The sequence below is a fragment of the Scedosporium apiospermum genome (assembly GCF_000732125.1).
Source record: "Scedosporium apiospermum strain IHEM 14462 chromosome Unknown SEQ_SAPIO_0110, whole genome shotgun sequence".
In the NCBI taxonomy this organism is placed as follows: domain Eukaryota; kingdom Fungi; phylum Ascomycota; class Sordariomycetes; order Microascales; family Microascaceae; genus Scedosporium; species Scedosporium apiospermum.
In genome coordinates, this window is record NW_015971811.1 from 833,665 (window position 1) to 858,645 (window position 24,981).

Here is a 24,981-nt window from a genome sequence, read left to right on the forward strand (position 1 = left end):
TGAAATATTGCAAGGAGCGGCAATCTAAGATCCGTCTTAGTGGGACACATCGGAGGCAGAACACGAGAAACGGACAAGACATGGAAGCGCCTCCGTTACGTGATGGATCGCTGGTAGTCCCCCTGCATGGCAAGGCCATCCCATACCGGGGTTTCCTCAACGCCAAATTTTCGCAGAAAAATGCATTGCATCTCAGGCTAAGCGGACGGCAGGAATATCTCACAGTCGCAGTCTTCCTCAGACTTGGTCTGCCCGGTCGGTCCGTAGGATTGTCCCACATCACAAAGTGATACCGCGTCGCATCCACAAATGTCGGACATCGCCTAGACAGCGATTATCCGGGAAAGAGTCCGTCATCTCGATCGCGAGAACGCAGTCGAGGAATCAGGATCAGGACGATCGGCAAAAGAACGAGGCCATCCAGGTGGACGAGGATCGCGGGGAATCCGATCTCATTCTGGTCCGCACACCACTTACTAGGTCTTCTCAATTCTTCCAGATGATCTCATAGGGCTTCTGGATTCACGATCGCCGCCTAGTACGACAGCACAGGGTTGGTTCATCTGAAAATTGGTCGTCTTTTCTGTCTCCCGCTCCTATCTTACCGGCTGGTGGCTTGTGGATAACCGTGGCAGGCAGGGACCTCTGGTGGCTCTCCTCGCGCTGCTGGGCCCATCCCCAAAACATGCCTCTTTGGGCCGGAAGTTTGTCTAATGTCCTTCAGACGGAGAAGTGTTCGATCCTGTTGGTCTAAAATTCGCCGCGGAACCCACCATCCCGACACGGAAGGCTATCACGTCCTTAAGCGGGTAAATTGTTCGGAGGCCGACCTAAGAGGGCCTACAGGGTAGAAGCCTGTTTGCGAACCAAAGTAGACGTGGAGAGAGCTAGTTTCTGGGAGAATCAAAGAAATGTTTAGCGAATGGTAGGGGTTAAGGGGAGAGGGGGAACTATGCGAAGGATTTGCAATTCTGAGACGTGATGGTTGTGTTCGCTAGTGCCTTGGGACCAGTATGATGAAACGCCAGGTCTCACACGCACACAACCGCCTGTTGAACCTCCTCCTTTGTCCCGCAATTGGGGGTCCTTGGGCCGTTTCTTCCGGCCTCTTCTGCCAATTCATCATTCGACGGAGAGGGAAACTCAGCTGACTGTTTCTCTCCCAACAGTGCTTTGAGGCGACAAAGGTTAGAAAACCACCCGAACCATGGCTGTAATGGTACCACGGCGTGAAGGGCCAGGGCCTGGCCAAGCCCTCCGGCCTAGTACCGTCAGTTCGGTGAAAAACACTCTCGAGCTGAAGCGACGGATGGCACGAATTTGTGGGAGGGGACGAGAGCCTCCGTGAAGACTGGTTCGGTTTTCATTCTAGAAGCCGCTACCCCTTGCTTCGCGAGTACACTCGCAAGAGCTTTCCAAGCAGGTTGTGTGACCGACTCGACACCAATTGATAATACCCACCCCGGATGGAGATAGAGTTTGTTTGAGATTATTTTGCCTCGGTGTCTAGCTCGGTGTTGATAAAACTTTCCTGGATGGCCGCTTACCCTCGAGTGGAGATTAAACGACTATCGAAGGACAATTGCAGCAGCGAGCAGCAATGATTCGCCTTTATTCCTTTCGAGGAGCTGCAGAGCTCCTTGGTATTAATCTTAGTGTTTTCGGTGGCTCGCGACGTTGAGGCTAAATGGCAGATGCAAGGGGGGGAAGGGTCGGTAACCTCAAGGTATTGGAGGTGTTCGCCAAACCTGGAAAAGAAAGCAAAATGTGCCGTCACTTAGATGGGCTTCATATCGCTTCCGTGCCCTCCCTTTCCCGCTGTTAAATTGGGTAGCAGCTTTCTTGCATAAGGGCTTTGGACCTGCATACGTCGGTGATGGGATGTTGATAGACTTAGGTGTGCATCTGCGGCTGGGTGCAGACGGCATCTCTTCGCATGTTGGAGATGACGAACTCGAGGCAAAATGAGATGCAGTCCGCGTGGTGTTACAGAGGTTCCCAAACTGGAACAGTTGGTGCGCTGGGGGAAAGGGAGCTAGCGCCTGTCAGCTCCCTAGTCCAACAGCGAGAGGCGAACGGCGAGGACCGCACGGAGGCTCGCTGAGTAGGCATATACTTCTTACTCCGATGTCTGGGCTGAGCAGGTGAAGCTTATCGGCTGCATGCCCTGGGAAATGTGGTTCATCGGCCCCAAGAGATGCTGGGGACCTTGAGATGAAGATGCAGGGCGTTTTTTTGGGGGGGGGGATTGTGAACGCCATCAACCCTCGGTCGCAATCAGATGCATCTCCATGTCCAACTGGAGCGACTCATTGGCTCTTGGAAATGATACCAGGTCCCTTTGCACAGAGTTCAATTTTGGGGTGAGCAAATTTCCCTCCGATTCAACCCCTGATCTGTCACAGTTCACGTCATCCCCTTAGTGCGGTGACTAGTGCACGACAGCCGCCGAACCAGGGGGTTGGCAGCCTAGGATCTTGAGGCCGTGAGAACAGCCAGCCCAGGACCTTGGACCTTCCTGTTGTCGGCAAGTTTCGCCTCACCGATTCATCCCTTTCTATTCCTTCTGCCAGCGCGGAATGGCCTCTTCATCTCAAGGTTCATATTCTCCCACAGTTCGTCGTTCGGGCCTCGTTCGGTCCTGTCGGGGGAATTGTGTCATGATTTGAGGCTATATCTCTCGAGGCTCCACGTTGGCCTCATAAGGACGGCTTTCCTTTTTGCCAAGGTCCCAAGGACTCCTGCAAATCATGCTGGCACAACCAGCTTTCCAACGTGGACAGTTACTCGTCTTGGCCCCAGTCTCTTGTCGAGAAGGGGAGGAGTGACAAGTTCCCTTCACCCAGTCCAGGCCCCCTCTTATTGTGTACTTGTCGATCCTGATACAAGGACTCGAAACCCCCTAGATCCTACCTTTTGCCCAATTAGGAAAAGGCTTCGATGTTCTGAGGGTTTTGTCTCCCTCGTCCCCAGCCAGTAAGGCCAGACGGTAGTCGCGTGGTCTGCCGTGTAGGTGCCACACCCCTGGTGGCGATCAATCCTAAAATATCCGCTTCATTAATTTCAAACAGGGCAACTGCCCAGTTACTCGCATCTTATGAGTCGGATTAGACTTCGGCTGCTCGCTGCTCAGCAGTCGAGTAGCCCACGTCGACCTATGGTTCTCCACACCAAAAGATGATGATGCTCTTGGCAAGCTTTACGCGCAGTGGTATCTTGGAGATGTCGATGCCCCGTTTCTTTGGGTTCCGTACGGCTATTTCCCAGTTCCTTAACGGCGTGGCATATTACCGCTCACGATCCACGGGGACGTGTCCACACTCCGTAGGCGAGCAGGGAAGGATCGAAGCTCATCCGAAGCGCTGCTGTGCCGGAATGCCAACATGCTACGGAAACGCTGAAGGCTATTCTCGAAAGTCTTGTCGGTCTAGCAAGGTTGTCTTGTGGATAATATCACTTATTTTCTACTTTGTACATGTGGGATTAAACAATAAAACTTCATCGTACTCTCCTCCCTCTAGCAAAGGGTTCTTTTCATCCCAACTTTATTCCTCGTCATCCCCAATCTTGTCGATTGGTGTTCAGGATCCCACGTCCATCTCACCCTCTCACCTCTCTCCCCCTACTCTTCGCTACCCCTTTCCTTCGTTTCCTTTACTTTGCTCACACCTCAGGCTGATTCTCGTTTTTACCTCTCTTCATTTTACACCATTTTGTTGTTTTGTCGTTGTTTTCATCCTGCTCATCTCCTCCGCCATCCTTTACTCGGCGTATTCTACGAGACCAATTTCCTTTCATTCCTCTTTTTATTAATACAACATATCGATGCTTAGAGAGACTCGCAGCCGAGATCCACGATCCCGCCAATCATCTCCTCTATTCTGGGGTTAAAACTGAATTGGAGCGCCGACTGCTTCTCCTTCTCTCTCCTCGCCGAACGCTCGAGATCCCTCCACCCTTGCAAACGTTGCATTGGGGTGATCACCCATCACCGTCACCATGTTCAAGCTAGTGACACGGTCAAAATCCCTGAGGAACATGCGGGCGATGGCAGGTTCTGGCGCTGGTGCGGACAGGGCCCGGGATGCCGCTGGTCCAGGGAAGCACGGCCCCAAGTCTCCTCCCACCCTCGGACAGAAAGAGCCAGGTCCTGTATCAGATTCACCCCAGACACCACCCACCACGAAACCAGTAAACGACTCTTTCCTCACTGCGACTCCTCCTTCGTCGTCCTCCTCTCCCGAATCTGCCGCCGCCGCAGCCACAGCAGCCCTCACGACGGCTATTTACTCCCCCTCAGGAACCGACGACAACTCGAATGCCTACGTTCGTCGTCCTTTGCCTCAACCGCCCTCTCGCTCGTCTGGTAATAAGGAAGGAAGTCAAAACAAACCACCAGCGGCAGCGGTATTAGCAGCCCCCGCCGCCGAACGACCTAACACAAGTGCGGGGCCCGGCACCGGCTCGTCTAGCATGCTTCTGGACGGAAGTTCCACTAATAGTACGAGGTCAAAAACCATGGCCGGAAAGAGGGTGTCGAGAGACGACATGTATATAAATACGCAGTCTAGGTCCTTTAGATCCTACCATATTCCCATCCGAGGGAAGCCACCATCACCGATTGGCAGTCCGAAGTCAAGATCCCCCGACGCTACTACCATTCCGGTGAGAACCCAGACGCCCGACTCCATGGATGAACTCAACCCTTCCGCGCCGATTGGCATGGCGCTCGGAAGCCCAGGCATCACCCGTCCATCCGGCGTGGCGGCGTCTTCTTCTTCAACTTATGCCTTCTGGCAACCCCAGCTCCCCGGCGCGACTGGAACTCCTGACAGTACCGCCCCTCTGGCGCCTTGGGATGAGCCGACGGAAACGACGCAGACTAAGAAATCCGGGAAATGGAGGTTATTTGGCCGTCGTGGGACCAAGAAGAATTCGGAAACTAAAGAGCTGGAAAAGGCGGCCACTCCCGACATCCTGCTCAACTCACCAATAGTGCTGCCAGAGTCTCGACCCAAAACGTCGAGCGGAGAAAAGAAGACCTCCGACTTTGGCAGGAGTAACACGACGGCGGGGAGGAAAGCGATCAATATTAAGCCCATCATTATTCGGTCACAGACCGAACCCGTCGTCGAGACGCCGACGACGAGTGTGCCCATGGAACCAAAGACGCCGAAAACCCCCAAGACTCCAAAGACTCCTAAGGCTCCCAAGACGCCCTTGTTGTCACGCAAAGCGTCATCCAAATCAATCCGCGATGGCATCAAGAAATCCGATATTTCCGCACCCATGCCCATCATCGCACCACCTGTGCCACCTATCCCTACCGGCAAGGGCTTCCTCGATGTGGAGATTCCCGACGTCAGGATGGAGCGGTACAGCGTCATGTTTGGCGGGATCCTGCATCCCGACAGACCGCAGGCGCCCTCCCGAAATAGCATTTTTGCGCGGCGCCAAGCCACGTTGAAGCGCCTCCAGCTCATCCAGGATGCCATCATCATTGAAGAGGAGGCACGCGCTAGGGGAGAACCTATCCCGGCTGCGGTCGCTGCACTTGCGAAGTCGAGCATGGCGGCCTCGAAAGATGCCCCTGCTCCATCGACCACTACTACCGGCGCGGCTGCAATGACTGAGACGATGGCGGCAGCGATGACGACAACGACGGTAACTACTGATGTTGCCTCCGCTACTACTGCCGCCCCAACGCCGTCATACCAGGCTCATAGGAACTCTCCCTCATTTTCTCTTTTCCCAGCCCCACCTACTAACAAGAATCTGGTGCCGACGACCACTCGGCCGTCGCCACTTTCCCGCTCCAACACTTCACCCGCCCTGCTCCCTTCTCCCTCCAAGGCTAAGTTTGAGCTCATGGATCCACCTGGCCCGCGACCCACACCTCCCCCACCCGTGTTCGCCGAATCCAGGCGCGCAGAGACGCCTGAAGAACGCTCCCGCTCGCAGATGTCCCAGCAATCGCAAGACATTCCGATCGTCCTCGACGGCGATGTGGCTCGGGGGCGAGATATGGTCCCTAAGCCTTTAGGCTCTCAGCCGGTCACAGCTTCGCAGATACCTAGGAGGGTGCCTGCGCGAGCGGTGGCCGACTCGGCGTCTCAAGTTGATGAGAGGTCTTCGAGCCGCACGAGAGCTGCTCAACGCCTGGAGCAGGGTCGGTTGGCTCGAGAGCGCTCCCGAAGTCGAGAGCAGTCGCAGACGAGGGAACGCTCCAGAACGAGGGAGCGCTCGCAAACCCGACAGGCAGCTCAGGCGCCTCGGACCATTGTGCCCGAGGTAGTTGCTGTATCGCAGCCGGCGCCTCTCAATATTTCCAAGATGACACCGCAACAAATGGCCCAGGAAGCAGCTATTCAAGTAGAGGGTCTAGTGGCGGCGGCTCGTGCCCGAGCTCAATCGCAATCGCGGACCCGGCTCCCTCAGCCCATTCAGACTGGACAAACCCAGACGCAAGCTACGATGCAGCAGCGAGGAGCTGCTTTCAGGCAAGATCAGTCGGCACTTATTCTCGATTCGCCCACGGAGGGCGTTGGTCTCGATGCGCCTCCACCTTCGATGATGACGACGCAGTTGAGGACCGCGCCAGGCGAGCCGGCCTGGCAAATGGTCTCCCCACCATCGACGGGCGTTCCATCCAGCGCCAGCAGCGTCACCAGCTCGTCGCGCATGCGATCGGCGTCGTCGGCGTCGAGCACGTATACTCACCTAACGAAGCCATCGATCGACGAGGCGGACGCAAACCTCAAGAGCGCCGTGGAGATTTCTATCGCGCGGCAAATTAGCATATCGAGGCAGCAGCAGAACTTGCTCCAGCAACCCGGTAGAGCGAGGCCGTGGATGCGGGCAGACGTCACGCCGGTTGGGGTGGGATCTATGGCGAGGAAAGTTCCGGCTTCGGTGGTGAGAGGAACTAATCGGAAGAGTGAGAGGGCCGTGGTTGAGGGTATGTAGTCGAGGGCATATTTTTTGTTCTTTCTCTTCTTTCTTTTATTTTTATTTTTCTTTTATTTTTCTCATGGGCCGGTTCACTTGTGAGTTTCAGGGGCGCTTCATAGGTTAATGAGGGATTGATGAGGATGGATCATAATAGGTTTTATACCCCAATCTTTGTCTCTAGATACATTCTCTGGGAAATACAACATCTCCTTTGTGATGAATAGAGTAGAGGAATCCAGAAAGTGAACATTAGATATGTGAATGAAGAGGATGCAGTCTATCTCCTGAAGTAAGGTTGAGGGTATCACCAGTTGATGACTGGAAGGAATTTGCCTGATGAGCTTGAGGCCTTCATTGACCTGTACTGACTGATAGTAGCTGGGAATTACCTAATACTGTTGCGTCTTGTCGCTGCCAGCATTTGGCAGGGCTGCACAGCCCCAGTATATTAGGGCCAGTCCAGGGCTATCACAGGCTGTTCATGCCTGCCCTCCAGTGATCCGTTGGCATCACCAACCACTGATGATGTGCCTGGAAGCTCTGAAATGCTTTGTCCTATTGCCCTTTTCGGCCAAAGACTCACCTTGAACTACCCAGTCTCAGTAATGAGCCATTATGACACATTCGCCGACAAAATCCAGGATAGAACATCGAAGAGGGCTCATGTTCTGTTCTTTATATTGCATTACATCTCGCCAACAACCTGAAAAGGGATTGAGGAAACTGCAATTGTGTGACTGCTGTTCCCCACTTCACAATCTACACTTGACAGACATGAGGAAGACGAAAACAACATAGATCACGAATTTCATTTTCATTCCACCACACATTTGCATTGGAGTTTCGGTTTCTATTTCTAACCATCCAAAAAAATGGCACCCGCAACACCAGAATTATCAGAGGCGGAGGCCCAATGGAGAGAGAGTTATTCTACCATGAAGGCTGCCCTCTCAAAGCTCAACCTTCCAGCACCAGAAGCGCCGGCCGAGGAAGATGACCTCGTCAGCAGTGACGTCGAAGGGTCCTCGTCGAACGAGCAGGGTCAGGACGTATGGGATTTCATTTCCGAGGATGAGGATGAGTTAGGATATTACTCGAGTGACGAGCTAGATGGGGAACACGCCAACGGAATCGGGGCATCTTCGTCGGCTCCCTACGGCCTCGAGTGGCTTTCGGCTCAGTGCTCGCCCATCGCGTCAAAGAATGGACTGGCGACGGATGTGTTCCAGACCCAAATCTTGGATCTACTAAACTCCGGGCGGTCGGAGGAGGAGTTGCAGTCTAATCTTGCCGACCTCATCGGTTTCGACGACTTTGACTTGATTATTGAGCTGCTCGCTCACAAATCGGAAATCATCACCGCTGCAGCTGCATCGGCCCCGTCTTCCAGGACTCAGACGGGGAACAGGTTACTGTCTAGAGCGGAGAGAGAGGAGGCCTTGCGCCGCCAGGATTTCGAGCACAAGACGAGAGGTCTTGCGGCGGCGCAAGCCAGGGAACCAGAGTATCCGCATGTGTACAAAACCCACAATGTGGGTAGAAGCATGCTGAGCTACACGGGGAAGAAGTACGCACTCCCCCCTGGTAGCGAGAGGCTCGAGTTCGAGAAGTACGAGGAGTACTTTATCCCGGCGGGGAGCAAGGGAACCCTGCGGCCCGGCCAGAAGCTGATTAACATTTCCGATATGGATGGACTATGTCGGAATACTTTCAAGGGGTACAAGACGTTAAACAGGATGCAAAGTCTAGTGTATCCGGTAGCCTACAAGACGAGCGAGAACATGCTGATATGCGCTCCGACTGGTGCTGTGAGTTCCTCAGTCTCTTTCTTCTTCTTTTCCCTATGTTTCCTAACCAGTGACACAGGGTAAAACCGACGCGGCCATGCTTACAATCCTTCAATGTGTTGGGCAATATGTTACGCCCAACCCATCCGAGGACCCCCTAGCAACCGAGTTTATGGTCGATCTCCAAGACTTCAAGATTGTATATGTAGCGCCGATGAAGGCATTGGCTGCAGAAGTCACAGAGAAGTTAGGGAAGCGCCTCGCCTGGCTTGGAATCAAGTGTCGCGAGTACACCGGTGATATGCACCTCACCAAGCCCGAAATCGTCCAGACACAAATCATTGTCACTACCCCCGAGAAATGGGACGTAGTCACGCGAAAGGGAACTGGAGATACCGAACTAGTTCAGAAGGTTAGGCTTCTCATCATCGACGAGGTACATATGTTGCATGACGAGCGAGGTGCCGTCCTCGAATCGCTCGTCGCCCGTACGCAGAGGCAGGTGGAAAGCACACAGTCTCTGATCCGCATCGTCGGTCTCAGTGCCACATTGCCCAACTACGTCGATGTCGCCGACTTTCTCAGAGTAAACAAGCATCAGGGCCTGTTCTACTTTGACGCTTCCTTCCGTCCAGTTCCCCTAGAGCAGCACTTCATCGGCGTTAAGGGTAAGGCAGGATCAAGGCAATCGAGGGACAACCTCGATAATGTTGCCTTTGAGAAGGTCAGGGAGATGCTGCAAAAGGGCCACCAGGTCATGGTCTTTGTTCATTCGAGGAGAGACACTTTCGTGACCGCCAAGATGCTCCAGCAAAAGGCCGTCGATGACATGTGCCTCGACTTGCTTGATCCGACTGGCCATCCAAAGTTCGAGTCGGCCATGAGAGACGTCAAGAGTTCCAAGGCACGGGATATCCGGGAATTGGTACCCCAAGGCCTTGGTGTTCATCATGCTGGCATGGCGAGATCAGACAGGAATCTTATGGAACGTCTATTCGGCGATGGCGTCCTCAAGGTTCTGTGCTGTACTGCCACCCTTGCCTGGGGTGTTAACTTGCCCGCCGCTGCAGTCGTCATCAAAGGAACTCAAGTGTATAGCGCGCAGGATGGCAAGTTTGTCGACTTGGGAATTCTTGACGTGCTCCAGATTTTCGGACGTGCTGGTCGTCCCCAGTTTGAGGACACCGGCATCGGTATGATTTGTACAACACAAGACAGACTCCAGCATTACCTGACCGCAGTGACGGAGCAACGACCTATCGAGTCGAGGTTTTCATCCAAACTCATCGACAACTTGAACGCCGAAATCAGTCTCGGCACGGTCACGACTATTGCTGAGGCAGCAGAGTGGATCGGCTATTCGTATCTTTTTGTTCGAATGCAACGAAGCCCCGAGAACTACAATATTGAATGGGCTGAGAGAAGAGATGATCCAAACCTTGCTCAAAGGCGGCGCTCTATGGCTATCCAGGCTGCTCGAGAGCTGCAACAGTCTCAGATGATCATCTTCAACGAAAGGACCGAGGAGCTTCGAAGCAAAGATATCGGCCGTATTGCAAGTCAATACTACATCCTACACAGCACCATCCAGATCTTTAATACCATGATGCGACCTCAGTCAACTGAGGCCGATATTCTCAAAATTATCAGCTTGAGCGGTGAATTCGACAATATCCAGTTCAGAGAAAGCGAGAGTAACGAGCTGATGAACCTAAAGTCGCGTGAGGATATTGTACCCTGCTCCATCGACACTAGGACCGGCACGGACACCCCTCAAGTGAAGACGAATATCTTGCTTCAAGCCTACATATCCAGGGTTCAGCCGGATGATTTTGCTCTCGGAAATGATTTGAACTACATTGCCCAGCAGTCTGGCCGCATCTGCAGGGCTCTATTCATGATTGCGTTGAACAGAAGATGGGGCCATCAGTGCCTTGTACTCCTTACCATGGCCAAGGCGATAGAGAAGAGGATTTGGCCCTTCCAACACCCGCTCCATCAGTTTGATCTGCCGAAGACAGTTCTGAAGCACTTGGATCAGAAAGAGACCTTGACGATGCAGGATCTCAAGGATATGGAGCCGGCAGAGGTGGGAGAACTGGTTCATAACAAGGGCGCTGGGGCAAAGATTGGTAAACTGCTTAGGAACTTCCCTACCATCCACATCGAGGCCGAGATTGCGCCCCTCAATCGAGATGTTTTGAGAATTAAGCTATATGTGGAGCCTGGATTCAGCTGGAACGATCAGATCCACGGCACGTCCGAGTCGTACTACATCTGGGTCGAGAACTCGGAGACTTCGGAGATCTACCACCACGAATTCTTCATCCTCACGAGGAAGAAGCTTCACGATGAGCATGAACTGAACTTCACCATACCCTTGTCCGACCCGCTTCCTACTCAGATCTACGTCCGTGCCGTCTCCGACCGCTGGCTCGGCGCCGAGAGCGTGACACCCGTCTCCTTCCAGCACCTGATCCGGCCCGATACGGAAAGCGTTTACACGGATCTTCTAAACCTGCGCCCGCTACCCATCTCGGCGCTCAAGAATCCTCTGCTGGAGGAAATCTACGCCAAGAGATTCCAGTTCTTCAACCCCATGCAGACGCAGATCTTCCACACCCTCTACCATACGCCGGCCAACGTTCTTCTCGGCTCCCCCACCGGTAGTGGCAAGACTGTAGCTGCTGAGCTTGCCATGTGGTGGGCGTTCAAGGAGAAGCCGGGTTCCAAGGTTGTGTACATTGCCCCGATGAAGGCGCTCGTTCGTGAGCGTGTCAAGGATTGGGGCGAGCGGTTGGCGAAGCCTTTGGGGATGAAGATTGTTGAGTTGACGGGTGATAACACGCCGGACACGAGAACTATCCAGGATGCTGATGTTATCATTACGACTCCTGAGAAGTGGGATGGTATCTCGCGTAGTTGGCAGACGAGAGGCTATGTCAGGAAAGTGAGTCTGGTTATTATTGACGAGATTCATTTGCTTGCCGGAGACCGAGGCCCGATTCTTGAAATCATTGTCTCTCGTGAGTACTTTCTTCTTTTCTTCTTCTTTTTTTTTCCCCTGAGATTTTATCATCTTTGCAGCTAATGAGAAGTCATCAGGAATGAATTACATCGCCGAGTCTACCAACAACCCCGTGCGGCTGCTGGGAATGTCCACAGCCTGCGCGAACGCCACTGATCTCGGAAATTGGCTTGGCGTCAAGGAAGGCTTGTTCAACTTTAGACATTCGGTTCGACCTGTGCCTCTCGAGCTGTATATTGATGGATTCCCTGAAGTGCGCGGCTTCTGCCCTCTGATGCAGTCCATGAACCGACCGACGTTCCTTGCCATCAAGAACCACAGCCCGGACAAACCAGTGATTGTATTTGTTCCTTCTCGACGACAGACGCGCCTGACTGCCAAGGATCTCGTCAACTTCTGTGGTATGGAGGACAATCCTAGAAGGTTCCTCAACATGGATGAGGATGATCTCCAGCTGAACCTGGCCAGAGTCAAGGATGATGCTCTCAAGGAAGCCATTTCTTTCGGAATTGGTCTCCATCACGCTGGTCTTGTTGAGACAGACCGACAACTCTCAGAAGAGCTCTTCCTGAACAACAAGATTCAGATCCTCGTGGCCACGAGCACACTCGCATGGGGTGTCAACCTTCCGGCCCACTTGGTCATCGTAAAGGGAACCCAATTCTACGATGCCAAGATTGAGGGTTACAAGGACATGGACTTGACCGATGTCCTTCAGATGCTTGGTCGTGCTGGACGACCGCAATTCGACAACTCTGGTGTTGCACGCATCTTTACCCAGGATTCCAAGAAGGACTTTTACAAGCACTTCCTGCATACCGGTTTCCCCGTCGAGTCGTCCCTGCACGCCGTTCTCGACGACCATCTTTGCGCCGAGATATCGGCCGAGACCATCGTCACAAAGCAAGACGCGCTGGACTACCTCACGTGGACCTTCTTCTTCCGCAGGCTGCACAAGAACCCGTCGTACTACGGGCTCGAAATCTCGGCGGAAGAGCACAACACGATCGAAGCGCAGAAGCTCGCCAACGAGTTCATGATCCACATGGTCGACTCCTCCCTCGGCGAGCTGCAAAAGTCTTCCTGCATCGACGTCCAAGGTAACGGCAACGTCGACCCCACGCCGCTCGGCAAGATTATGTCGTACTACTACCTCTCCCACAAGACGATCCGGTACCTCGCGCGGCACGCGAAGCCGGGGGCGTCCTTCTCCGACGTTCTCACTTGGATGTCGCGCGCTACCGAGTACGACGAGCTCCCCGTGCGCCACAACGAAGACCTCATCAACGCCGAGCTGTCGAGGAACCTACCCTTCGAGGGCACCTCGTTCGGCCTGCCCATGTGGGATCCCCACGTCAAGGCGTTTTTGCTCCTGCAGGCGTACATGTCGCGCATTGCGCTGCCCATCACGGATTACGTCGGTGATCAGACGAGCGTGCTCGATCAGTCTATCCGTATCGTGCAGGCGGCTATCGACGTTCTCACGGAGATGGGGTACCTGTCTAGCTGCCTCGCCATGATTCAGCTCTTGCAGTGCATCAAGTCGGCGCGGTGGCCCGCCGACCCTCCGGCTTCCGTCCTCCCCGGCGTGCCGGAGGATACTAAGGATAAAACGACCCTGAAGAACATCGCTGCCGGTTCCGCCAAATCCGTCAGGCAACTGGCCACGCGGCTCTCCGTCCCCGACAGGTTCTACGACCGCTTCGCGAAAGCGGTGGCGAGGTTGCCGGACGTAAAAGTTTCAGTCGAGGGCGAGCCGACGACGTCGGGCGTCAGGATCCAGTTAAAGAGGGTCAACCCCCTCCTTGATAGGGAGGGCAGGGTATTCGCCCCACGGTACCCCAAGCCGCAGGTGGAGGGGTGGTTCGTCGTGTTGGCGGATAGGGAGAAGGATGAGGTCCTTGCCGTGAAGAGGGTGGGATGGCCCTCGACGGGAGCGTCTTCTTCTTCTGGCGCAAGGAGAGGAGGTGGTGGTGAAAGGGTTAGGGGTGGTGGTGACAGGGCTAGGGGTGGTAGCGATGGGGTTAGGGGTGGTAGGGGTAGAGGCGGTAGGAACGACGGCGGTGGCGGTAGAGCGGGTGGAGGGGGGGCCGGTCCGGTCGCCAAGGTGACGATGAAGCTTCGGCCCGAGGACGCGGGCAGGAAGATTGATGTGCTGGTTGTTAGCGATGCGTATATCGGGCTTGAGTATAAGATCGAGGGCGTTGAGATCCCCGCGGCGCCGAAGCCCGGTGATGGTCCGGATAAGAAGGGGCACTAAATCGGACGGAGGTTCTTTGCTTCAACTCTTTTTGCAATCGAGTTTAAGGATATGAGTTCCTATGAAACCTGGCATCATAGATTTCTAAACATCCTAAGAGTACACTCCCCCAAATGTCAACCCATCCATCCATCCAGATTCCCAGCAAGGTGGACAACCATGAGCCACACCTCTTTCAGAAAAAGGAGATTCCCAGAGTTTCTTCCAAAATAGCTGGTAGTATACAGTGCACACACCCCCCAAAAAAGACAATTACCTATTCCCTGACAATGATGATGCCCATATGGAACCAAAAGGACGAGAAACAAAAAAAGACAGCGCCATTCATGGAGACTGAGAAAAAAGAAAAGGGGAAAAGCCTATGAAAAATGAACTGTCCTGAATCCTGATATTGAAAAACCCCTGCGCTGTTCGCATGTAAACCAAACCGTAACAGACCTATGAACCAAAGAACGAATAACCAACAACGCGAGAAAGGAGATGATGTACCGAAAACCCCATGTTCCGTAGACCCAGCCGTGATGAATGCTGAAAACAGAGAGAAAAAAAATGAAAAAGAAAAAAAGGAGGGAATGTTGATTGTGTGGATAAAAGAGGAAACACGAGAGCTTGTCTTCCGATTCGAGGGTTTTGTTGCCGTGAATCCGGATTGGCGAGTAATTACTTCGTAGAAGGTCGTCCTTCGACGGGGTTCGAATCTCGGTGCAAAGTATCCCGAGCGAAGAAACAAGGGCAGAGGCCCTCGCTCGCCCTCCACCGATAGTAACCACCATACTTTAGCAACACTTCTTCCTCGCCCTCATATCACGCCCATCCATCTGCTGCTGCTGCGCCTGCTCACTCGACTGCCCATCCTGATCCACCGAAACAACTGGCGAAAACGAAGGAGGGAACAACCAGCTCCTCCGATCCCTGCCGACCCTAAAGCTCGTGCGCGGGTTCAAAGACTCAAAGTACCCGCCGTCCATGCCGGCCTCGTAACCGGGGGATCCAGGGACAGCGGTGGCCGTGAGCAAAGCCTGCTGCATCTTCTTGTTCTGCTCGACGAGCTTCCGCGTGACGACGCGGAACACCTCTTCGACGCCCTCGCCGCTCTCGGCACTGATCTCGTGGCATGCGTCCCAGCCGACTTCCTGGCCCCAGAACCCCGAGCTGCGCTTAGAACTCGGGCTACGAGGCTCGCCGGCAGCAGCGCCGGGGGTCGTCAGAGTGCTATGTTGGCGCGAAGCATTTGCATCGGAGGTTGGGAGGAGGAAAGGCGCGAGACCGGAGGCGGAAGGGGGTGGCGTGGAGCCGAGGCCGGGGGCGAGGTTCTCGGCTACGTAGGCGATGCAGCGCTCGAAGGGGACTTCGCGCTTGGAGGGGTCGCGGGCGACGATGTCGGCTTTGGTGCCGACGACGTGGAGGACGACGTCTCCCGGGAGGTTCTGGCGCAGTTCGCTGAGCCAGATGCCCATTTCAGCGAAGGATTGGGCGTCGGTTATGGAGTAGCAGAGGATGCAGGCGTTGGCGCCGCGGTAGTAGAGTCGTGATATGGAGCGGAATCGTTCTTGGCCGGCTGGAGAGAGAAGGTGGAGGTTAGCGCCAATTTTTTTTTTGTCAAATCTTGTCTCCTTCAATTCATACCAGTATCCCAGATCTGGAGACGGACGACGGTGTCGCTATCGGCGTCGACCACCCTCTTGGTCATAAAACTAGCACCAACGGTCGAGGTTGTCTGAGCCGGATTGAACTCGCCCTTGCAGTAGCGCATGACGAGAGACGTCTTCCCGACGCCTTGAGCGCCGAGGACGACGATCTTGGCCTCGAGGGACGGCATGGTGTTGTCGACGGGCCGGGCGTCGTGGCCAGAATGGGAGTGGAGGTTCTGTTCGAATATGTGTGTGATGTGATGTCAAGTACGTTTCGACGGCAGAGTTTTAACGTCGGGCGGGTGAATCGAGTCGACGGAGCTTTCTGGACGCGTTGGTTAGGGTGCAGTTGCGGGATCGGATGAGTGCGAGGTCGAGTGTAACGTATTGATATTGATGGATGAATCGAGGATGGCGGGGTAGACAAGGCGACACTAGACGAGACGAGACTAGACTCACACGCGATAGTGCGCGTGGATGGTGACTGACTTTGAAGCCACCGCCCGCGTAGTGTAGCCTGAGGCCTAGTGTTTAGTGGTGATATCAATAACCTCGGACGTTGATGGCCGTTGAAAGGGAATGGAAAAGGGTGTGTGTGTGGCCTTGTTGTAAATATATGATGATTTAGTAGAGCTTGGTAAACAGAGCCTTCGAGACTCGACTCGAGACGCGGCCTCGCCTCGCGCTCCTTCCCTTTTTTTTTCGTCCTTTTTTATGCCAGTGGTGGAGCCTAGCAAGGCCTCGACCAGGGCAACGGGGAAACGAAGCTCCAATATCCGCAGAGCTGGCGTAACACAACTGGAGGAAGAGGAGGAGGAGGAGTTAGGGACAGCGGGGTCGGTGGGCGAACGAGAAAATAGTGAAATATTTCTGAGGTAGCACAGGCACAGACTCTCCGGCCAGGCCAGGCCAGGCTGCGTGTGTGGGTGAGTGTCTGTGTGGGTGTGTTCACGTCAATTGTGGGAGTGTCAAATCCATGTCTGGAAGTCTGGAACTCGGCCCTCAGTCAAAGTGTGGGGAAATCTGAAATCTCCAGTGACCCTGAAATGATCCCAGACAAATCGAGGCTGCATCAACCATCAACCGGAGCTGATCTGAAACCAGGTTGAAGAAAAGGAAAGTGATGCAAAGTACTTCGTATATCGAGGATGAATAAAACTACAGGGAAAAGAAGAAAAAAAAAAGAATAGAATGTCCAACCGAAATTCTAGAAGAGAAAGAAAAAGGCTGCCACACTGTTGTGGGGATCAATTCACTGAATGGTTCAAGTCAAAAGATTTCAAGGTCACAAGACGAGGTCGGTCGGCGAGTGTTTCGGCTGAGGCTGGCGAGAGAATGTACGGAGTAACGATGTAGATGTCGATGCTGCATGCATCTGCAGCAGAGCAGGAATAGAGTAAAAGAGTTCAATGTTACTTGGTTTCTTTGTCTTCCCATTCGCGCCCGGTGATGTCAGAAGGGGTCCATGAGACGCAAGATTGATCAATCAGATCAATTTGATCCCAGACCGAGCGTTGAAGCCAAGCCTCGCAGCCGACCAGTAAGACTGATAAACTACTTCTTACAAGCAGGTCGATGGACTGAGAGCAGATCGATCTGCGCTGCCAGGCTCTGCGCTCGGGGTCCCCCTCGGCCGGCAGAGCACACCTAGCGAATCGGCACTTTTGAGCCTAGAAGATGGGAGCTTCAGGCGGTGCAAGATGACGTCGCCCTTTGCTGGGTCTGGCCTTGCCTGGCTCCGGCCAGCGTCCAGTGTTAAGGGCCTCGATGGCCCGGCTTGGCTGACCACGATATCTTTAGACTCCGATCCCGCCTCTCTCACCGCCATGGTCGACTTTGTCCTCGCTAGTCCGCCTGCTCAATTCCATTTCCAGTATTCGACATTCGACCTCCTACTCGTATCTCCCCAACTAGATCCTACTGTACGCACCCGATGACTCCTTGGACACTTTCATCCGCCTGATCAGCGAACGCCGCGACTAGATATCCATCGCAGAATACTTCGTAAAGCCCTCTCCTAGATCCCGAGGAATTGAAAGCAATATCCAGCCTCCCATTTCCATCCTGCCTCGTCCCGTAGTTTGGGGTTCTAACAGAGCCGTATATTCACTTGCATATGCTACCGCAGCCGACATAATTCCCTCGCCCATATTGACACGGAGAAATCTACCTCAAATCTAGAAAAAAGCGAAAAAGGAAAGCCTGCGAAAAAAAGAGAAAAGGAAAAATAAACAAAATTGAAAATGAAAAAAAGAAATGAAATGAAAAAATATGTCCTCCACTCTCTCCAGCTCAAAGCTTCGCCTTCACCACCCTCTGCGCAGGAGTCACCAACCGATCATAAACATCCTTCGACAACACATCCGTCGGCACCCCATTCCCATGACTCGTCAAGCTCCGAACGTCCAAAAGCGACGGGCTCAGCTCACTCACGCTATTGCATCCAATCAACCGCATGTTCATCTCCAACTCGTCCCTCAAAAGCGCCATGGCCCTATCGACGCCATCGAACCCGTACGACGACATAGCGTACAGGAACGGCCTGCCGATACCGACGCCCTTGGCACCGAGACACAACGCCTTGATGATATCCGTGCCGCGCCTGACGCCTCCGTCGATGTAAATCTCAATCTTGTCCTCGAGCCCGAGCTGCTTCAGCACCGGCATCGTCTCGGCCAGCACCTCGACGGCCGAGCGAGAAAACTCGAGCTGCCTACCGCCGTGGTTCGAGAGGACCACACCCTGCACACCCGCCTCGATGGCCTTGATGACGTCCTCGACGCGCTGCACGCCCTTGAGCAGGATCGGCATCTTCGTGATGCTCTGGAACCAAGGGATATCCTTCCACGATAGCGCCGGGTCGATGAACGACGAGATTGCCCGCGCGGCTCCTTGTTCCCTGTTCGTCTCCTGTCCGCTCTGCACGTCGGTGCCTTCATCCGTGAACTTGACCCTCATGTCCTTCTCGCGACGGCCCAGCTGCGGCGCGTCGACGGTGATGAAGAGGGCCTTGCACCCGCGCTGCTCGGCATGCTGCACGATGCGCTTCGTGATCTCGCGGTCTTTGTTCACGTAGAGCTGGAGCCACGTCACCTGGTCGCCCGACGTGGCGTCCATGATCTCGTCGAAGGCGCACGAGGCGAGCGTGGGGATCATCTGGATGACGTTGTGCTTCTTGGAGGCTCGCGTTAAGACAACTTCGCCCTCGGGGTGGCCGAGCTTGCCGAGGGCCGTGGCAGTGACGTAGAAGGGCATGTCGACCTTGGTGCCGAGGAAGGTTGTGCTGAAGTCGACCTTTTCGACGTCGACGAGGATCTTGGGCCGGAACCATATCCTCTGGAAAGCCGCATGGTTCTCTCGGAGGGTCTAATAAGGGAGGGGATATCAGTATTTGCAGCCAAGGAAAACGAATTGTAAGAACGAGGGCGAGGGTAGAGTGGGGACACATACAATCTCGTCATCGGCAGCACTAGAATAGTACGCCCACGCCGACTTCTTCATAACCCTCTTCGCAACGGCCTCGAAATCAAGCAAATTGTAGCACTGCGACAACGACGGCTTGAGCTCTATCATCTGTTTCCTCGCCTTCTCCTCGTCGGTCTCCTCCTTGACCTCCACCTCGACGGTGGACATGTCGACGGGGCCGAGGTGCTTCGACTGGTCAAGGAACTTGTCGAGGGTGTCCGGGGGGTGAATAGGGTCGAATTCTTCCGTCGCATCTTTACCCTGTTATCTCCAGTCGTGAGTTGTTAGTCTGCGAGATCCGGCTGAGGCGAGGCTTCGGTAAGGTGGGGGATGGTGAGGGAAAGCGGTGAGGGAAAGCGGAGAGGGGTTCGGGTTTGGTTACTAACAGCGTATTTGAGGATAATCTTCATACCACCGGGATGTTCTGCGATTTTTCTCCATGTTAGCCATCTGTAGTATTGGAGAGCCCGTTCCCCCCCCTTTCCTTTTGTCTTGATCTTTCCCTGCGGGGGGCAAACCCAAGGACATAGAGACCTTCGTCAAGAGAGCGAGAGCCTTGGGTCGGGGACAAGGGCGGTCGCGTGTGTTCTCGTACCTGGGAGGAACTCGGTGACATCGTATGCCTTGCCGTGGACAATGACCCAGCACGACTCGGCAGAGTTGTGCTTGGCAACGTCGTCCCCAGTTAACGTCATTTTTGGTTTCTTCTGTTTGTCTGCTTTTCTTGTGATATCGTAGATAGCTTCTTTGCCGTTTCCAAGCTCTGGACGGTGTTTGCGGAGTGTAAAGGGTCTGGGTATGGAGTTGAGGGGATCTGCCGGATTACGAATTGATTGTTGATCTCGTTGGTATTGGTCCAAGTCCAAGTCTTGGTGTGAGGGGGTGGATCAACGATGCTTGGTGCTAGTTTGGTGTATTTTCGTAGCTCTGGGGGAAGTTCTTAGTGCTTCGGGATAATGGAACATTGAACACCGGGCGGAAACGTCAATGATTTGCTTGTAAAAGAAGGGGACGCCCCTGCTATTTAAATGCAATCCGGTCCTCTCCAGAATAGTGTAGCAATGTAGCAACCCAAGACAAGCAGATGCAAAAAAAAGCTACACCCGCAATAAAATCACGAACAGGAAATAATAATCAAAAATCAATCCATAAAAAATTGGCCACAGTAATCGTTTTCCCCCCCTAAAGATAGAAAAAAAACCTGCCCAGCTCGTACGAGAACCACGCCCGAAGACAGGCAATGAGGCTTAGAAATAAGACCACCCGCCTCGAGCTGCCCCCCAAAATCCCAAAGCTCAAAGGACCTCGTAATTGCCAGGGGGGCGTTGCTCAGCGGGAGAAAAAGGAGCACAGGGGGAGCACGAGGTGGTCGTTGCTCCTAGCCGGGCCAACCAATTGCTCGGGGTCCTTGGGCTACGTTGCTCGCCCTGTCGGTCTTCATTTGTCCCGTGGTCGGCACATGCCTGGTCTGGAGACCTCGACGCTGGTGGGCAGGGCTTGGCTGCTTTGGCTTCTTTTGGCTGGGATCCCTAGCAACCTCAATCTTGGGATCTATTGATCTCATCAGATTCGGGCTCGTCCCCGGTTTTTTGGCGCGGCTCGCTACGTCCAGTGGGGCTCGATGGTAATGGGGGTGACCTGAGTGGTCGAACTATGCCCCTGACGCACTTCGTCACGGGTGTTGCCAGCAATTTGAACAAACCCGCCCGCGTGCGTACTAGGCTCGGGCTCGGGGGCTTCCCGGCACAAGCCAGCATGGTCTGGTTCGGTCAAACGTGCTCCCGAAGCTTGATTAACTTGACTTGTACTTCGTACAAGTTATGAAAGTGCTTGGACCGAGGCTGCGAGGCATGACCACCCATCCACTATCCACTACGAAGCATTACCGCTGCTCAACGCGGTACGCGCACTTCTTAGAAGGGCAGATCGCATGCACATCTTCCCCCGAGGTCGGGAGTCGGGGAGGAGAAGAGAAGCCCATAATAACTTCAGCGAGACACAAAACCTCGAAAAAGAAAAAAAAAACTCCAGACGCTAATGATATTCAACTTAAGTAAAGGTGGCTGGCTTTTTCTAGTTATTACCTCCGTTACTACACTCATTGCGCCCCCCCAGAGAACTAGCGCTCGTTGATTCTGCCATCTCTTCGAACAAGAAAGATGCCCATGGCGCCAAGACTCCGTAGAAAATGCTGGGCAATGTTGCATGTAGAATAAGAGATGGCAAAATAAAACTCGAAACCAAAAGCCTATATCATCCATTCATCCATCCACCCATCCATCCTCCCCTTTAAGCTTCGTCTCCCTCTATTCCTCCTTTCCCATCATGTTTGCTACAGCCTACTCCATCTCGTCTCCAGCTAAACCTCTCGTTTCATTTCCACGCGCTGAGTCCCGCCCAAGGATCGTGTGGTTGCTGACCCGCCCCAGCCCCAGCTCCGGGCCCTCCCGGTTGCTGGTTCTGAACCGGGTAGTCTTGGGCTCCGTAATGGATCGTCTGCTGTGGTCCCAGCGGCGGAGGTCCGGGAGGCGGCGGTGGAGGCACGAACCCGAGCGGCAGGCTCTGCGAAGCTGGTCTACCCGGCTGACCTTGCGGCACCTGCTGACTGGGCTGGGCCACGTAACCGACATATCCAGGGAGAGGTTGTCCAAACGATGTCTGCGTCGGCGGCGGAGAGGCCGGCCCCCGCATAGCGGTGTGACCAAATGACGTCTGAGTCGGCGGTGGCGATGTCGGCCCAGGATTCATGCCGTATTGTCTCGGATTATACGCCGCTGGTTGACCGTATGCCCCAACAGATTGGCGCTGCCCCGCATAATTGCCATACGTCGACGGCATGTTCACCTGATGAGGCGGAGGCGATGTCGGCAGCGGGTACTGGCTCGCGTACAACGGGTCCGAGTATCGAGGAGCACTCCCTTGCGCGAACAGAGGAGCCGGAGGCGCTCGTCGAGCCTCTTGCGGTTGCGGTTGCGGCGATCCCCCTTGAGGCTTGACCGACATACGATCCATCAGCTCCCGAAGCCTTTCCCGCTCGAGCTCGGCCTGGGACGACTGGTTCGCCGTCCTGTCCTTCTCGATCTGCGTGAGGAGCGCCGCGCCCTCCGATCGCCGGTTATTCACAAACGACTGCACGTTCTTGTCGAGGCTATCGATCGTCTCCTTCATCTCCGAGTACCAGTTCTTGGCGCTATGTAAACCAGCCACTAGGTCCAAGAATTCCTGGTACGCTCGCTTGTATCGATTGACCACGGCCGCCCTCTGCCGCTGCACGTTTTCGTACTTGCTCTGTTCCGATCTCACCCTCTTGTCCTGTAGCAACGTGTTAAACGTCGACGTGAGCTCCTTCATAAATACGGACTGTTTGTGGTTTGCCGCCAGCAGGCGGTTCTGGTGCGGCCGGAACTTTTCCAGCTCTGACTGGAAGAGCTGCGTCTCGTAGTTTTGAATCGACTTTTTGTTGAGGATCAGGATCTGAGAAATGTCATCGTTGTGCACCTATCATTTGAAATTTGTCAGTCGAAATGGCATGGGTTAATACGGGCGTTCAGGGCCAGCGTGGTGAGAAAAAAGAAAAAAAAAAAAAAAAAAAAGTCTCTATAAAGCCCCTTCTTCCAACATTTACTTACCTTCTCCTTGAGGTCCTTAAGCACTTGGTTACGTTCTCGTTTGAGTTGGTCGAGCTTCTTCAAGATCTGCTCAACCTTAGAAATCTGGTCCATGACACTCGGTCGACCATCATCAAAGTCGGCATCCAGCAAATTCGGCTCGTCCAGAGGGCTACCATTGTTGCTCGATCTCCCCCGAACCTTGTTCAACGATCGCTGGAACAGCTGATCAACTTCGTTACGTTCCGACGCAGCCCGCATCTCGTCAAAGTCGACCTCATTTTGTCTCAGCTTCGCCGCGAGCTGGGAGTCCGTCCGCGACGCCTCGTCCAACGCCTCTCGGTAGCTCCGGATATCTCCCCTCAGGGTCGTCGTGAGCGCCGAGCTCGGCTGCTGCGTCCATTCCCCCTCATACTTGGAGCGCATCTTTTCGCACACGCTCTCTTCCATGTCGAGCTCCTTTTTGCAGCTTTCCAGAGCCCTGAAAAGCGCCAGCTTTTGGGCTTCCAAGGAGTCTAAAATCACAGACGGATTTTCTTGTCCGGCGACGTCCTCGCACCAAGTCTTGAACTCGTCATCCGGGCCAACGTCCTGGTCAAGCCCACCCTTGAGAACTTGAAGGGCGCCAGGTAAGCGAAGATAGTCCAGGCTAGCGGCCATCTCGCCGTTCGCGGTGTCAACCCTCTCCGTCTCGGCTCTCACCAACTTGGCTTTTTCTTCGTCATAGAGACTAGCCGACTCAGTGACATTCATAGGCACGATTTTGGAGAAGAGGTCCGGTCCCGTTATCCGCTGGATATCCTGGCCGGCATAGAGCTCAGTGACGGGAATTGGCTTGGCTGCCGACAGCTTGGGTACAGGCGAAAGTCCAGATTCGGATGGGACAGGCTGGTGATAGATAAAGTCGTTGTCTTTGGTCAATTCCTGCAGCTTCTCATTGATCGCCGTGTGCTGTCGCTTTGTGTTTTCCGCAAGGATGAGGCTGCAATCGCTGGGGAGGTTGGAGCTCGGGGGTACCGACGTAGGGATCGTGTTGGCTATCCGATTGGCTTCTCTGGCAAGACGCTCAGCAGCCTGGAGACGCCCAACTGCAATCCCGTGGTTATTGGCGTCATCGTCGGCTTGAGCTTGGAAGAATTGGGCCATCGATCCCATCAAGTTCGCTTTAACCTGCATTATCACGGAGACGAAGTCAGCTACTACTTTTTGTCATTGCGAAACGATCAATGGCACGGCACTACACACCTGAACGACCTGCAGCCAAACTTTCTCGAATATACCCTTGTTGACATTCTCCTGGGCGCCTTCCAAAGCCTCGTTATATAGATAGGCGGCTTGGCTGGAAAGCTTAGCAAGGAGACCGACTTTCTTCTGGTCCATTACCTGCCTCTCGAGGAACACTTCTGTTGCCTGGGCAAGCATGATCTGAATGAGGGTCTTGACGGTATCACGGCTTAGGTCGGAGGAAGGGGCATGAAGAAAGTTTTCGTTGATATACGTGAACATCCCCGCGGAGGCCTGGAAGGAATGGTACGCCATCTTCAACCCAGACTCTTCCGACCGGTTCTGGATTGCGGCATGGCAAGAGAGGACGGCAGAGATGTTGAAAATAATTGAAGCCTTTTCGAAGGCCAGCGAGTATTGCGACGTCGCTTTGTGTGTGAAGGCATCAAACCTAGAAGACACGCGGGTAGTTAGAAATAGATAGCTACCAAGGCGTGAAAGAACCAGGCCTTGGGGAGGGAAAGAGCCAAAGACTCACCACGTAAAAGATATCTTAATATGCTTCTCGTCGATGGGGAACCGCAGGTCGAGGAGCTCGAGCTGGCCGTAATACCTGTACAACATATCGCGACCGGTTGTGCTGTCCTTGCCAGCCCCCCTCATGTCTTGCCGTAAACGATTGAGAGTCGCGCACTCCTCTGCATACCGTTCGGGATCATCGCCGTAAGTGTTTTGGATGTAGTTCTTCAACGGCGCGACCCAGTCGATTTCGTTGGTAGCCTTGAGAGGCACCGAGAGCATTACTGATTGAGGCATCTTCTTCGAAAGTGATTAGGTGGGGCTGCCGGCCGGGGAGGGGAGGTTCGAGGATGGGTGTCTGATGTCAGATCAGAGCCCTATAGGTAGGCAAGATTGCGGTGGCGGTCGGGTCGCATACGGGCCTCGGGTTCCGGCGGTCAGGTGCAGAAAAGATGGTGACGCTTGAAGATCAGGCCAGGCAGGAGATGGATTTGATGGGATGTCGAGG

General features: G+C 54.1%; 4 protein-coding genes and 1 pseudogene across 4 annotated transcripts; 2 read left to right on the top strand and 3 right to left on the bottom strand.

The window, feature by feature from the left end:
- Positions 1 to 3,999: 3,999 nt before the first annotated feature.
- SAPIO_CDS7185 lies at positions 4,000 to 6,966 on the top strand (annotated as a pseudogene; the record flags this gene model as incomplete).
- An 857-nt stretch (positions 6,967 to 7,823) lies between these two features.
- On the top strand, positions 7,824 to 14,026 carry SAPIO_CDS7186 (putative helicase mug81; the record flags this gene model as incomplete). Its single annotated transcript, XM_016789092.1, has 3 exons — positions 7,824 to 8,759; positions 8,818 to 11,764; positions 11,844 to 14,026. The coding sequence occupies 3 exons, from the start codon at positions 7,824 to 7,826 to the stop codon at positions 14,024 to 14,026; spliced, it is 6,066 nt and encodes a 2,021-aa protein (XP_016640919.1).
- A 776-nt stretch (positions 14,027 to 14,802) lies between these two features.
- On the bottom strand, positions 14,803 to 15,845 carry SAPIO_CDS7187 (putative Ras-like GTP-binding protein; the record flags this gene model as incomplete). The annotated part of the gene is made up of 2 exons (XM_016789093.1): positions 14,803 to 15,584; positions 15,653 to 15,845. The coding sequence occupies 2 exons, from the start codon at positions 15,843 to 15,845 to the stop codon at positions 14,803 to 14,805; spliced, it is 975 nt and encodes a 324-aa protein (XP_016640920.1).
- A 2,104-nt stretch (positions 15,846 to 17,949) lies between these two features.
- SAPIO_CDS7188 (Nitrate reductase (NADH)) lies at positions 17,950 to 19,817 on the bottom strand (the record flags this gene model as incomplete). The annotated part of the gene is made up of 4 exons (XM_016789094.1): positions 17,950 to 19,023; positions 19,108 to 19,383; positions 19,509 to 19,546; positions 19,718 to 19,817. 4 exons carry the CDS (start codon positions 19,815 to 19,817, stop codon positions 17,950 to 17,952), a joined length of 1,488 nt encoding a protein of 495 aa, XP_016640921.1.
- A 1,678-nt stretch (positions 19,818 to 21,495) lies between these two features.
- Positions 21,496 to 24,770, bottom strand: SAPIO_CDS7189 (Vacuolar protein-sorting protein BRO1; the record flags this gene model as incomplete). Its single annotated transcript, XM_016789095.1, has 4 exons — positions 21,496 to 22,620; positions 22,752 to 23,900; positions 23,976 to 24,405; positions 24,493 to 24,770. The coding sequence occupies 4 exons, from the start codon at positions 24,768 to 24,770 to the stop codon at positions 21,496 to 21,498; spliced, it is 2,982 nt and encodes a 993-aa protein (XP_016640922.1).
- Between the last annotated feature and the right edge of the window lie 211 nt (positions 24,771 to 24,981).